This window comes from Apteryx rowi, unplaced genomic scaffold (assembly GCF_003343035.1).
Source record: "Apteryx rowi isolate R43461 unplaced genomic scaffold, aptRow1 scaffold_19, whole genome shotgun sequence".
In the NCBI taxonomy this organism is placed as follows: domain Eukaryota; kingdom Metazoa; phylum Chordata; class Aves; order Apterygiformes; family Apterygidae; genus Apteryx; species Apteryx rowi.
Window position 1 is genome coordinate 4,322,262 of NW_020448196.1, and position 13,771 is coordinate 4,336,032.

At 57.8% G+C, this 13,771-nt stretch overlaps 1 protein-coding gene across 1 annotated transcript in view; it reads left to right on the forward strand.

The window, feature by feature from the left end:
* The first annotated feature begins 658 nt into the window (after nucleotides 1–658).
* NOTCH1 (notch 1) overlaps nucleotides 659–13,771 on the forward strand; it is a 40,597-nt gene continuing 27,484 nt past the window's right edge. The window contains exons 1-2 of the mRNA XM_026062071.1: nucleotides 659–682; nucleotides 891–1,198. Of these exons, the coding sequence (XP_025917856.1) occupies nucleotides 659–682; nucleotides 891–1,198 (332 nt within the window). The remainder of the gene's footprint in view (nucleotides 683–890; nucleotides 1,199–13,771) is intronic.

The following is a 13,771-nucleotide window of genomic DNA, read 5'->3' on the forward strand; positions in this document are numbered from 1 at the left end:
GGGTCCGGGTCCGGGTGCCTCGCCGCAAAGTGCGGGGGGACCTTCGGGGGCGGCTCGCCGGGCCCGGGGAAAAGGACCCTAAAAGTGGCGAGAGCGCCGATGCCCCGCGGCCCCTGTGCGCCGGGGGCCGGGCGCTGCGGGCGCCCCCCGGGAAGGGGCGGCAGCGGGGCCGGTTTCGCTCCGCTCCGCTCGGCACCGGGGCGGCCCGGCCGGGGGTCTCGGCCCGGAGCCCGGCCCGGCGGAGGGGGAGCTGCGGGGCCGGAGCAGCCCCCACCGCCCGCCCCGTCCTGTCCCGTCCCCAGCGGCGCAGGGCGAGACCCCGCGAGGGGACCCCACGCCCGGGACCCCACGCCGGGGACGCGTGGTGCTCCGCAGCCCTTCGGGGAAGACGCTCGGGTCTGGGCTGTCGGGGTGCGAAGCCGAAATTACTGTGGTCTGAAACTGCTCCGGCTGCGCGGCAGTGTCACAGAACCAGTTACCGTGAAACGCTAGTGCAGGAAGAGAAGGGGAACGGCGAGCCCTGCTAGAAATCGGAAGCGATTCTGGTACTTTCAGTGAGTTGCTGTGGTAACTGTGCAGAATTTGGCTCAGAGGGCCAGACATTGAAACCTTTACTCATAGCAAGTTGTGACGAGCGACTCATTTCGTTACCGAGTTAATGATAACTAATGGGCCCTCGGGCGTATGGTTTTTCCCAAATGGCATTTGTCACTCAAGGGCCTGACCTGGTGTTTTTCTCTGTCAATCCTCCTCTTGGGCCCTGGGGAGGGTGTCGAGAAGGCAGAGTCTAGTCTCAAACCCACCACAAGGTTATTTTTAGGCGAGCCTTTCCCCGCTGGGAGCCGGGGCCGGGCGGCTGCCGCCTGCTTTTTGAACCCTCCTCTGCCTAGAGAGCATTCGCAGGGTCCCGCTTCTCACCACGGTGGCCACCAGGCTTCGTGGTGGCCACCAGGCTTCGGCGGGTGCTGCTGGCGGCGGGTCGCCCTTCGCTCCGGGGCTTGTCCCGCTCTGGCGGAGCGAGGGGCGCCCGGCAGTCCCGCCGCGAGGGCACCCGGCGGCGTCCCCTCCTGCTGCCCGGTGCCTGCCCTGTGGCTAACGTTCTCCTCCTCTTTGCAGGTTTACGGTGTACGCAGCTTGCCGAATCCTGCCTCAACGGGGGCAAGTGTGAAACTTTCCTGAACGGGACTGAGGTGTGCCAGTAAGTATGGAGGAGCCAGAGGATTTTCATCTCCCTAGACCGAAGTATTGACATGCGTGTTGACTTTGCTTTGAAGGCTCTGGATTTAATAGGGCACGATGCGTTTTTTTTCCCTTGAGTGGCAAGAATAACCTGCTTGTGTAGGAGTCGCCGCGAGTTGGGCAGGATTGGGCTTTGTTCCTAGCTGGGTGGAAAAACATGGGCAAAGGGCCATGTTTTGTGGTGTTACCTATCCAGGCTGCCCTGCTGACGCTGATGGAGCAGGAGCGAGGCCCTGGCCTGCAGTGCTCGCTGGACGGCGGGAGGGTGGTCTGTGTCCAAGTTAACTGCGGGCCCAGCTCCCTCCTATCCTGGAGCGTTGCCTTTCGGTCCCTTGCACCCCAGCAGTTAGCAGCACAGTTCTCTGGACATCTCCATACACGTCTGAGACGTCATTTCTGGCGTGGCTCGACCTGGGGCTACGCTCCGTGCGGGCCTTCGGAAAGGCAGGAAAGCAGGGCCACCTTCTCCCCGTAGCTCTGCCGAAGCTGGTGCCAAGCTGAGGATCCAGCCCAGGGCTCCTTGCAGGATCTGGCACACATGCAGGAGCTTTCTCCGAGCTGATTGTGGGGAAACGGATGTGTAAAACGTTGGGACTCTTTGAAGGACCAACCGACCCACCGCAGCGATGGCCGATTCACTCCAGGCTCCCAGGGAACAATAACCGAGAGAAATGAATAAGACTCCAGCTCCCTTTTTAAAACTATTCCATAAAAGAAATCTGAATGGGCAAGGCTCTGTTTTCCGGCCAGATTTCCCCTCCGCCTGTTAAACGTGCCCTAAGCTGAGAGCAGGCAGGGAGATGTTCCCACCCACCCCAGATTTCCAAATAGGAAGTTCTTCTCTGTGGAGAAACCTGAAGGCATTTCCAATCCCAACCTGTTGAATGGCAGTTTTCCTTGACAATGTGTGTTGCTTTTTGCAAATCTGCCTGGGCGCCGTTACTCTGCGCAGTAGCTGGGCACCTCCCACCCCCTTCCTGCGAGCTGAGCCCCCCAACCCTTTGGTGAAAATAAATCAGCAAATCAATCAGGCACATGAGCAATTTAATGGACAAAGGCTGGGTCCCTTTGTGAGCTACTAATGAATGCACGCCACTTTTTTTTGCACAGAAGCCCTTACCAACGCTTGACGCTCTAAATCTTGTTTTCTTTCATTCAAAGAGCGACAGCTGGGATTCGGTCGAAATTCGGCAGCTATTGTTAAGGGAGGCAGATTAATGCTGTGTGACTAATCATGTATGGCTTCCCAGAATGCCCAACCCTCCATCCCCCTCCCCAACCTTACACCCCTCCTTTTCCTTGTGGTCATTCTTTCCTTTTTTTCTTAAGTCCCTGCAACTCCTGATTTACATTTCATGTGCAGATGGTGATGGAATCTAATTAGATCTGATGTGTGAGAGCTCTATGCAGAGGAAAAGCTCCCAAAGTAGGGCTGTGGGGTTTTCTTAAGAGAAAAAAGTTAACTTTAAAGAACTTCATTGATAGCTGTAAATAAGTGACTCTTATGACTGCAGGCACCATGATGGCTTTGCAAGTATGTGTGAGTCATTTTTGCAGGAAGCTAAGGTGCACGCTCGCATTATGTTGAAACAGTTGTCCCATACAGCGTACGTGTAATGGGCAGTGAAGGCAGATATTAGAGGTACTGACAGACTAGATGAGATGCAACTTTTCAAAGTATCTGATAGCAGCTAGCAAAATCCTGTTTTTCACTTGTTTGAATATCTCTTTACGAGGAGTTTTGCTTCCAAGCTTCTTAAACAAAGCAGAGCCAAGAACACAGATACCAGACGCAGAAAAGCTGGCACTGCCCTTTGGCGCCTGCGTGAAATGCACCATTTTGGCTGCTGGCCACATCTCCCTTCGGCCTGGCACTTAACAAAGTTTGGCCATAAAGCTCCATTGTGCTTCCCCACAAATCCAATTAGAAAGTGGAGTGAAATAAATAGTGTATGAAGGAGAAGCTGCTCCGATGGACGAGCGTCCTGGCGTTTGTCGCAGGAGAGAGCTAGTTGGGTTACTCAAAGACGACTCTGATAACTCAGTTTTGGAGTTATCAGTCCTGTTACAGAAAGGAAATCACCGGTGTGAAATGAGGAGCTTTCTCTGCCTTTATTATTTTACAGTGATAGTTTGCAGGACTGCAGGTCCCTTATCTTGCTTGTCCCCTTGCCAGGCAATCCGGGGCACACAGAGCTTTAATTGAATGAAGAGGACTGGGCATTTGATCGGCTAGAGGGCTTGCAACGGAGGCGGCCTAATTAAACAGCCTTTAGAGTTGCTTTCCATCTTGGCAGGAGTAGCAGGATCGCTGAGCGCTAGGAGCGGCAGTGGAGTTTTGTGCACCTTGTCAGGCCCCTAGCCGAAGGCGTGGGGTGTTTCTGTTCCACGCACGGCGCTCGGGCCAGACCTGTAGCTTTAAAAAGTCTGGTTTCTGGGTGGCTTGGCGCAGCAGATGGTGGCTGGCTGCAGCGGCGTTTGGGAGTGTGGTTTCATGGTGCTGGTGAGCTGTGGCTTTCCAGAAAAGGCTCCTCTTTGACTAAGACATTTTCCCAGACAGAATGAGGTTTTCCAAAAGATCCTTTGGGCTTGCAGTGATAGCTCCTAATTAGACTTTCGGATAACTATGATTTTGACTGGCATCGCTGCAAATGAGTAGGGCTGATTCTAGATTGCTGGGCCACGTGACTTTTATTCCCAGGACCTCCCCTGTTCCACTAGTTAAAAGCAGATGGCACGAAAGAGGGCTGAGTTTCGAACGCTGCTCCACCGGCGTTTCACTATTAAAGTCGGAAGGCTGCGGCTGCGTTGTCGTAATCTCGCCCAGAGAAGCCAAACAGGCTGCAAAGGAAAGGAATAAGTTAAATTAATCGCTAGGCTTGCACTGAAAAGGGGGAAAAGTCAGTTTGCTAAAGTACTTCCTCTGTTTATGAATCAGTGCAGCACTGCAGTTCAGTCGGGGATATAGTCCCAGAGCTAAGGTACGTCACCACTGCCAGCTGCCATGGGCAATGGGTGAGTTGGGAAGAAACGTTCAAGGAGGGACCACAGCAGCGAGAGATGATTATTTTAGCTTAAACCTCTTTCTGGAGACAACCAGGAAGACGGAGGAGTGATCTGAGCTTTGCAGCTCGCTTTACCCTTCGAGTTATTCAACTGCTCAGTCATTGTTATCTCATTGCAAAGGGCGGAAGTTTCCTTTTGGTCTGATTTTTCTCATGTGCTTTAACCCAACGTTATTTCCATGAAATAATAACAAAGAAAAAATGCAGTCTCGGTGCTGGAGAGGAAGAGGGTGGAGTGTTGAACAATCAACCAGAGGAAGCTCTTAAAGAACTAGCCGAGCGGTGATTCAGCCATGTTGAGAACTCTTGATGGTTATTTCAAGTCTGATCTCATTCTCGGAAAGAACAAGGTGGAAACGGGTAAGAGGGTAGATTAGAAATACAAAAGCGTCACCTGTTGCAGATTCCAGTGAAGGAGAAACTTTGCTGAGAACTTCAGCTGGTGAAGCCACTGGGACAGCAGTGGGATTTTTAGCTCTTTTCTAGAAAAATCTCTATTTAAGTCCCTCCTCTCTGCAAGGTGTCTTCATGGTTATTAGTTGTCTCAAGTGGTCCCACTTACCCCCACCACCTTGCCTTTGGATCTTATTGGTTGGTCTGAGGCTTTTTGCCCCCCCCACACGCACACATTGCCTGGATAACTGTGATGGACTTCTCCCAGCCAGCTGTGCTGTGCTGTGTTTGGGCTGGAGGCCAGCGCTGGTTCTGCTCAAGAGAAGATGTCTTAGTAGGTCCCTCGGTGGTACCTGTGGCACCGAGATGAGCAGGAAAGGTGGGGTAATGCCAGCTGAGAGGAACTCGCTCCGTAGCTCCCTAGGATCCAGAGGGGATGAGCTATTCGTAATCACCTGAGGTCCTGGGGGTCCTGGCCCGAGCAAAGCCTGGAGGATGGGTGCTCGGTCCTGCCCAGATGGGTGCTCGGGAACCCCTGCGATGCGGGAGGTCTGCTCCTCGCACAGCTTCCGTAGAGCACTGGTTTTGGCATATGGCCTGTGTTTTTATTTCGCTTAACTCCGTTCCATCTTACAACCCCCTGACTGCGAAGGGCTGTTTCCACCCACGCAAGCCCCGGATGAGTCCGTTCGTTTGTCCCAGCTGACGCTAAACACACCGGTCTCTGCTCCGAGGCCATTGCAGTTTATAGCATGTTGCACGGGGGAAACACGGATAAGTCATTCCATGATCAAGCCGTTCGCCAATTAAGGGGCTGGATAACATAATCAGCAAGCACTTAGCAAGTTTTAAAATAACATTGTTTGGAAATTAACTTGCTCTTTCCAGGCCCGGAGGTGCGGTGACCCTCGTTTTGTTCGTGTTCGAGGTGTCCCGAACGGTAACAGCCTGCGTACATGAGTGGAATGTGCAATTTATGGGGCATAAGTGTGTTTAACTAGGGAGTAGCCGCAGGGCGCAGTAGGCGAGAGCTGGTCCGCTCTGGATCTGGACGGAGCATTCTCCGCGGTTAAAGTATCCCCGAGCTCCGGGTGACGACTTTGGACCGTGCATCGGGACTCCACAGTCCGTCCGTTTCTGCGCCGGAGCGCTTGAAGGCTGAAGCGCCGCTTTCCCGGTCCTCTCGTTCGATTCTTGTTGCGCAGCCAAGCCGCACCGGCGGAGCGGCCCTGGGAAGCACGTGCTCGCGGCCGCCCGCGCGGCGCAGCCGTGCCGCGTTGCAGCTGCCGGAGGGAGAGGCTGCCTCGGCCGCAGCCGGAGCAGCAGCACCCTTGGGAGCCGGCCGGCCGCGGAGCGGGTGCAATGAGCTCCGCGGGTGCGATGAGCTCCACGGCATCGCCCCCAGTGGGATCGGCAGCAGCGGGTGGGAGGCGTTTCGGCGCTCGCCTCGCCGCCGGCGTCCAGGGGCTCAAAAACCAGCACCAGCCCCTGTGTCCCTGAAACGGGCCGTTCGGAGCATAACCCCAGGGAGACCCGAGCCGGGCTGCGTTTCCCTCGTGCAGTAATTAATGCCTAGTTTTGGCGTTCACCCGGCACGTCCTCCCCTTCCCCCACGGCAGTCCGGAGTTAATATTGGAAAAGTCAGTTAAACAGTTAATGTTTAGGCCTTGTTTATTTAGGTTCTTGCACGTTTCCAGCAAAGAGAGCGGAGTTGCATTTTAATGGGAAACTTTCACGCTCGGTCAAGTTGCAAAAATTTATTTGTGCGTAAATCATTTTCTTTTAACAAGTTTTCACCCTAATTCCCTTCCGAAAAACTGGATTTAATGGTATTTATAGGGAAATGGATTTATTAAGTTTTAATGATGCTATAACATTGCCCTTGTTTAATAGATGGGGCACGCTGCAGGCAAACCGCCGTGCGGCGGTGGGCTGGGAGGGCTGAGCCGCCAAAGAGGAGCGCTCTTGTCGACCTTTCTGGGGTCCCGGGTGGAGATCCGTGTTGCCTTGGGCCTGATCTAAGGTCAGCGTAGCCAAGAGTTGCCCTTCTTGCAGTGCCAGGCTTTGCTTGGGCCTCCCAGGACTGTGCAGGATCGGTCCCAGGCTTAGAGACTTGCACAGGCTGGGGTTGCAGAGCTGCGCTTTGCCTTTGATGCTGGTTCCTCCTCCTCGTCCTGGGCTTTTACGGAGCTTTTGGGTGGCCAAAGCACCCTGCCAGCCACTGCCTTGGTGCTTTGAGTTTTGGGGAAGCAACCGGCTAATCCACCGCATCCCTTCTGGGCTGCGATGTGGTGCTTCGTGTGTCCACCAAGGACCCTTCCTGAGAGGAGGAAGCAGGAGCTTTTGGCGTTCGTGCTCTTTGCTCTCTCACCCGCTCCGTCCCGCGTCCGCTTGCCCGCGGAGCCGTGGTTAGCAGCTCTGCTGGACGCGTCTCCTGCAGGGCGCCGACGCCGTGACACCGCGGGGACCTGAGGGACCTCGAGCGTCCTGCTGGCATCGGCTGCCCGGGCATCGGCTGAGCGTTTCTGAGCATGCCGCGATTTATTTCCAGAGAGCAGCCTTCTGCTGCCCTTGAGCGGAGGCGTGCGCGCGCCTGGGGAGCGGAGGGCAGAGCGAGCCCCTGCCCCGCGCTCGCCCTGCCCGACTCGGCCGCGTGCGGTGCCGAGCATCCTTGTGCAGAAAGTTTAAAAAAAGACCCTCCCAAGGACTTTTGGAGGCGGTTAAACCATTGGATGCCTCCTCTCGGGGGGCCCGCGGAGGCATGCGGCCGTCGGCGGCGGGTAGCGGCGTCGCGCCGAGCGTGCCGAGCTCGGCCCGGCGCAGCCGTGTCCCTCGGCTGCGGTGGGGGTGGGAGGAGGAGGGGGGGGAAAACCATCCCCGGCCCCTCACTCCCATTAAAATGTTAGACACCGGCCCCGGAGTCAAAAGGCAGGGCGACAGACGGCCCTTTCGCAGGGCCCGCCGCTGCCCGCCGGCGGTGGGTTTCCGAGGAGCGCGGCGGAGGAATGCGGCCGGGGGCCGTGGCGCCCTTTGTCTGCCCCGTCCGCGTGTTGACACAGGGATTTCTGCAGGCGAAAGGTGCCGGAGGCGGCGTCTTCCCTCCGCTGCTCGCTGTTGCCTTGGTTAAACCCGGCGGCGACAGTAGCATCGGCCTCGGGGACCTCTGCGGCGTTTCCCGGCTCTCGGGAGGCTCCTTGCGTCGAGGGGGGGGACAAGGTTGCCGTCGCTCGTAGCTGTTTTTAGGGGGCTTCGGAGGAAAAGGCAGCGATTTCCTGCGTGCCCTGTGGATTTGGAGGGGAGTTGGAGCCACCTTGCCCCGTCGTCGTCCTCCTCCTGGCCGTCTTCTCCTGGCTGTGCGGCTTGCTCCACCGAGACGTTCCCGGCGCGAACCGCCCTGGCTTTCGGTGGGGTTTGCCCTTCGCGGGCGCCGATGCGCTCCGTAAAATCCCCCTCTCCTCCTATGTATAAATATCAGAGCTAAATATAGGTTGTTTAAACTCTTGGTAGCTGTTCAGATCTTAATCTCGGGTTTTATATTCAGGATTAGAAGGGTAGGATATAGGGGCCACACGTGTTCCTGGCGGGAGTTTTCCTTATATGGTGATGAGGCAGCTCCGTGTTTAGCCAAAACTCGGTTTGGGGGGAAAAAAGGAGTTTGTCATGCCGTAGCGAGATGGTGACACCGGCGCTGCAGCGCGTGCCAGAGCCCCGGGCGCTATCGAACGGAGCCCGGAGCACGCGAAACCGGCCCGAAAGCCGGGCACGGCTGCGGACAGTGCAGCCGGGTCCTCCTAAAACGAGCTTTTACTTCTGCAAGGGGTTTGTTTTCTTTGTTTTCCAGGGATGTCGCCAGGGTGGGTAGCTCTGGAAGCATTTCCTTCCAAACAGTCCCCAGAAAGGAGGCCTTCGTTTCGCAGGAGCTGCAGAACGGTGGCAAGAGGGGAGCGCGCGGCGGAGGCGAGCGGGTAGCGGCGGGGGAGACCGGTCCCGTCGCACAAACAATAGGGATTTACACCGGCAGAGGATATATATATATATAAAAAAAAAAGCAACTGGGAAAACAAAAATTCATCGTACCCATTGTTGAGGGTGGGAATGAAGCGAGTTTTGTCCTGGGCTCTTCCTTAGACATCTTTCATGTTTATTGTGAATGAACCTCCATTGAAAAGCAGCTCCTTCCCAGGTAGCTGGTTGCTGTTGCTGGTGAATAGCCTGGCCGCTTTGCTTAGTAATGGGATTATATTGTTTTTCATTACAATGGGAACTTTGATTCCAACGCTGTCCTGACTAATGTCTACTCAAGAAACAAAGCAATTTTTTTTTTCTTCTCCCCGCCATGCTAGTGAGAACAGCAGCGGCTCCAGCACGTTTTTCCCTCGCCCCGACCATGAGCATATCCAGCTTTGGGAATTCCTTTAGTTTCTTTCCAGATGAAAGTCTGGGTCTTAAAAATCTCAATTAGATGGCTTGGGCTAGGTCAAAAACGAAATGGAACAAAAAAAAAACACATCAAAGACTTGGGATTGCAGTTTGCTTTTTTTAATTAAACAAGACTGTAGATCGGCTCTGGCTTTATTAACCTGATGTCACTCGAAGCAACCCGCTGCTTTGCCAACCAGCCTCCCTGTATGAAATTGTTTTTTTCTTCCCAGGCTGGTGTCCCGGAGTGTTTAATAAAGCAAGACCTGGGTGGGACTTTATAAAGTACCCGGCCGGTTCAGCCTAGCCCCGGGTTTCGGTGATAAGAGCGCCGCTGTTGCTGCGGGAGGCGTCGGCGGGGCCGTGGTTGTCCCTCCACGCCGGAGGTCCCCTGCCCTCCGCCGGCCGTGCAGACCCTGCGGCAGGATGCTTGGGGCTGGGCGCGTGCGGGTAAAGGGGGCGCAGAGAGAGCAGGAGACGAATCCCTTCTCTCTGCGACGCCGAGGCGTCTCCCGCGAGCACCAGCCCTTCCTCGCAGGGTACCGGGATTGGGGCTTGGAGCTGCCGGGGATCAGGGCCCCCCGCACCGGGCGCCAAAGAAACGTGTGTTGGGGGAAGAGGTGCAACCTTGGGAGAAAGTTGGGGTGTCGATCCCAGCCTGTGCCGGGCAAAAAGCCACCGGCACGACTGGAAAAGTGACTCCTATGGGTGGATGTCTGACAGTAGGAAAAAAAACCCGAACGCCCAAGGTCTGGTGACTGCTGGGTTTGTGGTGTTGGCATGAACGGGCATGCGAACGCAGGCGGCTGCAGCTGCAAGGGCGACGGTTGCGGAGGGGCGCGGGCAGTGTCAGCGCGGTCGTGCCGCCGCTCGGCGGCTCAGAGCAGCGTGTCGTAGCCGTGGGCAGCCGAGGCAGCTTCTCCTTTTGGTTATTTCCTCTTTCCTTAGCTATCGCTAGCAAATAGATGAGATCCAAGTAGTCCAGCTCACGTTTGGCCCCTCGAAGCCGTGACTCATTCTGCGTCGCCCCGGACCGTGCTGGAGCGAGCGTCCCCCAGACGTTAGGCAAGAGCGCGACGTCTCCGTAGCACCGGAGGTGACAATCCCGTGGTGGCGGCTCGCTGGAAACGGCTTGACCACCCGAGGTCGCGGTCGCGACTTCTGAACTCCTTCCTCGACGCCACGGCCGCGCTGCCGGAGCATCGCTGGCGCGTGCGGACGGAGGCCCAAGGACGGCCCCTCCGCTGCTTTCCCACGGCGCTTCTCCCTGGGGGAAGGAGCGCAGCCGCTCACGCTTCCCGCAGATGAGGGAGAGGAAGAGGCGACGTGATGGCGGGGACGGCGGGGGCAGCCGGGACACGGGCTGGGAGCTGCGGAGGGCAGGAGCGGCTCCCCGGCAGCCTCCCGGCTCCTCGCCTGCGCCCGTGCGGGACCTTTCCGGCGGGGTCCCCGGGCTCTCCCGCACATCCCACGTGCTCCAGCTTGCACGCGGCTTTCAGGTGGCTTTCTGGTTCGTTTTGCCCGTTTTAAGCCCAGAATGGGTTTTGCCCCCACCCCTGCCGTGGCCCTAGAGGTGACGCCCGGGAGGCAGGGCAGGAGGTTGCTCTCGCCCTTGGCGTGCACAGGGGTGCTGCGAGCGGGGCGGTTCTCGGCCGCGGGGACGCTCCTCGCAGCCCGCCGAGGTCCCCCGGGCACGCGGCGCCTGCGCGGGGCTGAGCCGCCCCGCGTTCGGACAAAGCCCCCTCGCCGCCGCGGCCCCCGGCGCGTCATCTGCGCCTGCGGTGGCAGATGGCAGCTTAGCTTAGAAAGGAAAACAGCAAAACCCTTGAATTAGTCTTGGGTGAAAGGTCAGGGAAACATCTGCCTCGGGATGCTTTCAGTGGCTGCATTGCTACGGAGGGCGAGCGCGGGAGCGACGGAACCTGTTGCCGGCAGGTTGGAGGAAAAACCTCGTGCGCCGCGAACGGGGATGGAGCAAACAAAAGGGCAGTGAGAAAACCCCGATGCCGGGGCAGCGGCGGAGCAGCGTGCGGCGGCGTTTGGCTGTGCTGCATTTTCTGCCGTTCGTTCACGCTTCCGATCGCCCGATCCCTGGCTCTGGAGCGCTTCGGGAGCCCCGCTGAAATACTGCAGCGTTTTGGGCCGCTATTAGTAACTCGTTAAGGACGTGCAGCAGACACAGCAAACGCAAGCGGCCGTGCCGAGCCGCGTACCGAGTTGGCGTACCCGCGTTTCGGTTCCCGGGCCGTCCCCAGGGACGGGCTGCGTGACCCCGGGCAAGGCCACCTGCGTCGGTCCTTGCCTCTCCTGTGAAGCGCGCCGGAGATTTATGGGTCAGGAGCGCTGCGCGTTATTAATCGCGCCGCCCCCTCATCGCATTTTGTGCGCTATGACAAGAAAATTTGGTCGGGGCAGAGCTCAAAGGAGGGGGGAAAACTTGCCACGGCCCGGAGCCATGGGAATCGAGCCGCCAGCCTCTTCTTGACCTCTCCGAACAAAAAGTCACTGGAGCGAGCGCGAGCCGCCGGCGCTCGGGCGGCGCGAACGGCGATAGCGTCGGTCGCTTGGCTTAGATCGCTTAGAAAATACCCCAGAGCCCCGCGGTTTTGGAGGGGGGAGCGCTGCTCTGCACGGCGCTGCGCCAGCCGGCGGCTTGGCCCGAGTCGCCGGCGGCCGTTGCCTGCCGCAACCTCCAAAATCCCGGGATGGGTCGCAGCCGAACCAGCTGCTTCACCAGGTTAATGACTGAACGGAAACGTTCCTGAGCCGCGTGCTCGGGGGAGCAAGCGCCCTCGATATTTTTAGCTGTTCCTGTTCGAGTCGGGAACGGGGCTCGCGTCACGTGGGAGGCTGCTGTGCCGTCGCGGGCAGGGATTTCGGGGAGGATCCTGTGGACCTGGCTGGTGCAGGGAGCTCAGCGCCCTTTCGCTGCGTGGAAGCTGGTTCCCGATGGCCTTTCTGGGATGTTTTGATCCTGAAGCACCTGCCCTGTCCTGCCACAATATATAGTTATATTAGATATATATATATATATATATAATTAAAGTGCAGCTTTAATGTCTTTTATGTTAATTTCCTGAGGCTGCTTTGGGTTTGGTCCGGGTAGCCCTCATTTGGGAAATGCCGAAGGAAAAACCACGGTGCGATCGTGCACTCGAGCGTGCGCTGAGCCCAGGCGGTGCAGGGCACCGAGCAGCCTCGCGCAGCCCGGACGGGCTGCGTGGGACAAGGATGAGCCCCCGAGGCTGCTCGCTTGGGAGCGATAACCCCCCTCCCCGCGTGTGCTGTGGTCCCCGGCCTGGCTCGCGGGGGTGGTCTGGGCTCCTGCAGAAGCGGGCAGACCTGTACTGAGGTTTGCAGCGATGCTGACGGCTGAACCCCGGCAGTGCTGACTCCAGCCTTTCTGCACCTGGCAGAGCCGAAAAATGAATCCCGTCTCGGGCTGGCCTTGTTCTTCACCTGGTTTTTGATCTTTTGCTTTGCATGCAAGCCCTGTTTCCAGGTTTTCCTTGGCAGCTGGGAGTCTCAAAAGCGGTTGCGGTTGTTGGGCTTTTAAATGCAGCTCGAGAGACTCAACTTACGGCAGGACTCCAGGAGCTCTGTCAATGAAAGGGCCGGTTGGCAGCGTTGAAATTCATCCTGCAGCTTCAGCTCCCAGGAGCGCTCTTCCCTGCCTCCTCTCAGACCGGCTGCTACCAATATGGGGCTGAACAGCGCGATTTCGGGGCTGCAGCCGGGTGCTCCTTCGGGGCGCCCGGGGGCAGTGTGCCGCCGGGTGCAGCAGGTCCACAAGCATCGTTGTCTTCTCCGCGATGGGTTTGCTTGGACTTTGTGCGATATAAACCTCCGTATCGGTCATAACAGGGACAGTACTGGATTTTAAGGGTGGCTGTTTCTGGTTGCATTGGGGTTTTTTGTTGCTTTGCTGATGCTTTTCAGTCTACGTCTGGAAATAGCCCCCCTAGTGCGGAAGCAGCATCCGGCGCAGCAGCGTAGCCGGGTCGCGCCTGCCCCGCGCTGGAGCAGCTGTCGTGCCCTCAGCTGCCGCCCTGAGTTTATTGCGTCTACCAGCCAGCTTTGAAAGCAAATGAACAGAAAGCCATTAAAAAAAATAATAATTCTGTGCACTGCTGTGATTGCACAGGGGTTTCTTGAAGCAAAAGCTCGGGAAGCCCTTGGGCGCCTCGGCGAAGCCCCGGCGCCTTGCTGAGCTAACCCGGGGCCCGACTTTGCATCCCGCCTCCTGCCCCAGGTGAGTCTTCCCGAGCATTAATTAACCTCTCCGCTAATACCACGTCACCGCTGCAAATGGGGTGGGAGGGCTGGTGGCTCCGTGCCACTATTTAGGACCCGGCGGTGCAGTGCCGGGTGCCCGGCTGGTCCCGCCGCCGCTGAATCGCCGCGTTTCCCGTGGGTTTTTTTGGTTTTTCCGCCTTTTCCCTCTGCACTGGGGGATTGTTTTAAGGAAAAAAGCGCATGTGTGCATGCGTGCGTGCGTGCGTGCGTGCAGGCGGGCGAGGGAGCCGGCGGTTTGAGCAGGCGGCCACGCACCGCAGCACTTCGCAGGCGGCCGCCCCGGCGCCGGGGGGCCCCACACAAAGGCGCCTCTCGGGAGCGGCAGCCGGCTGCGGAGGCGGCCGCCGGCGTGGCCCCAG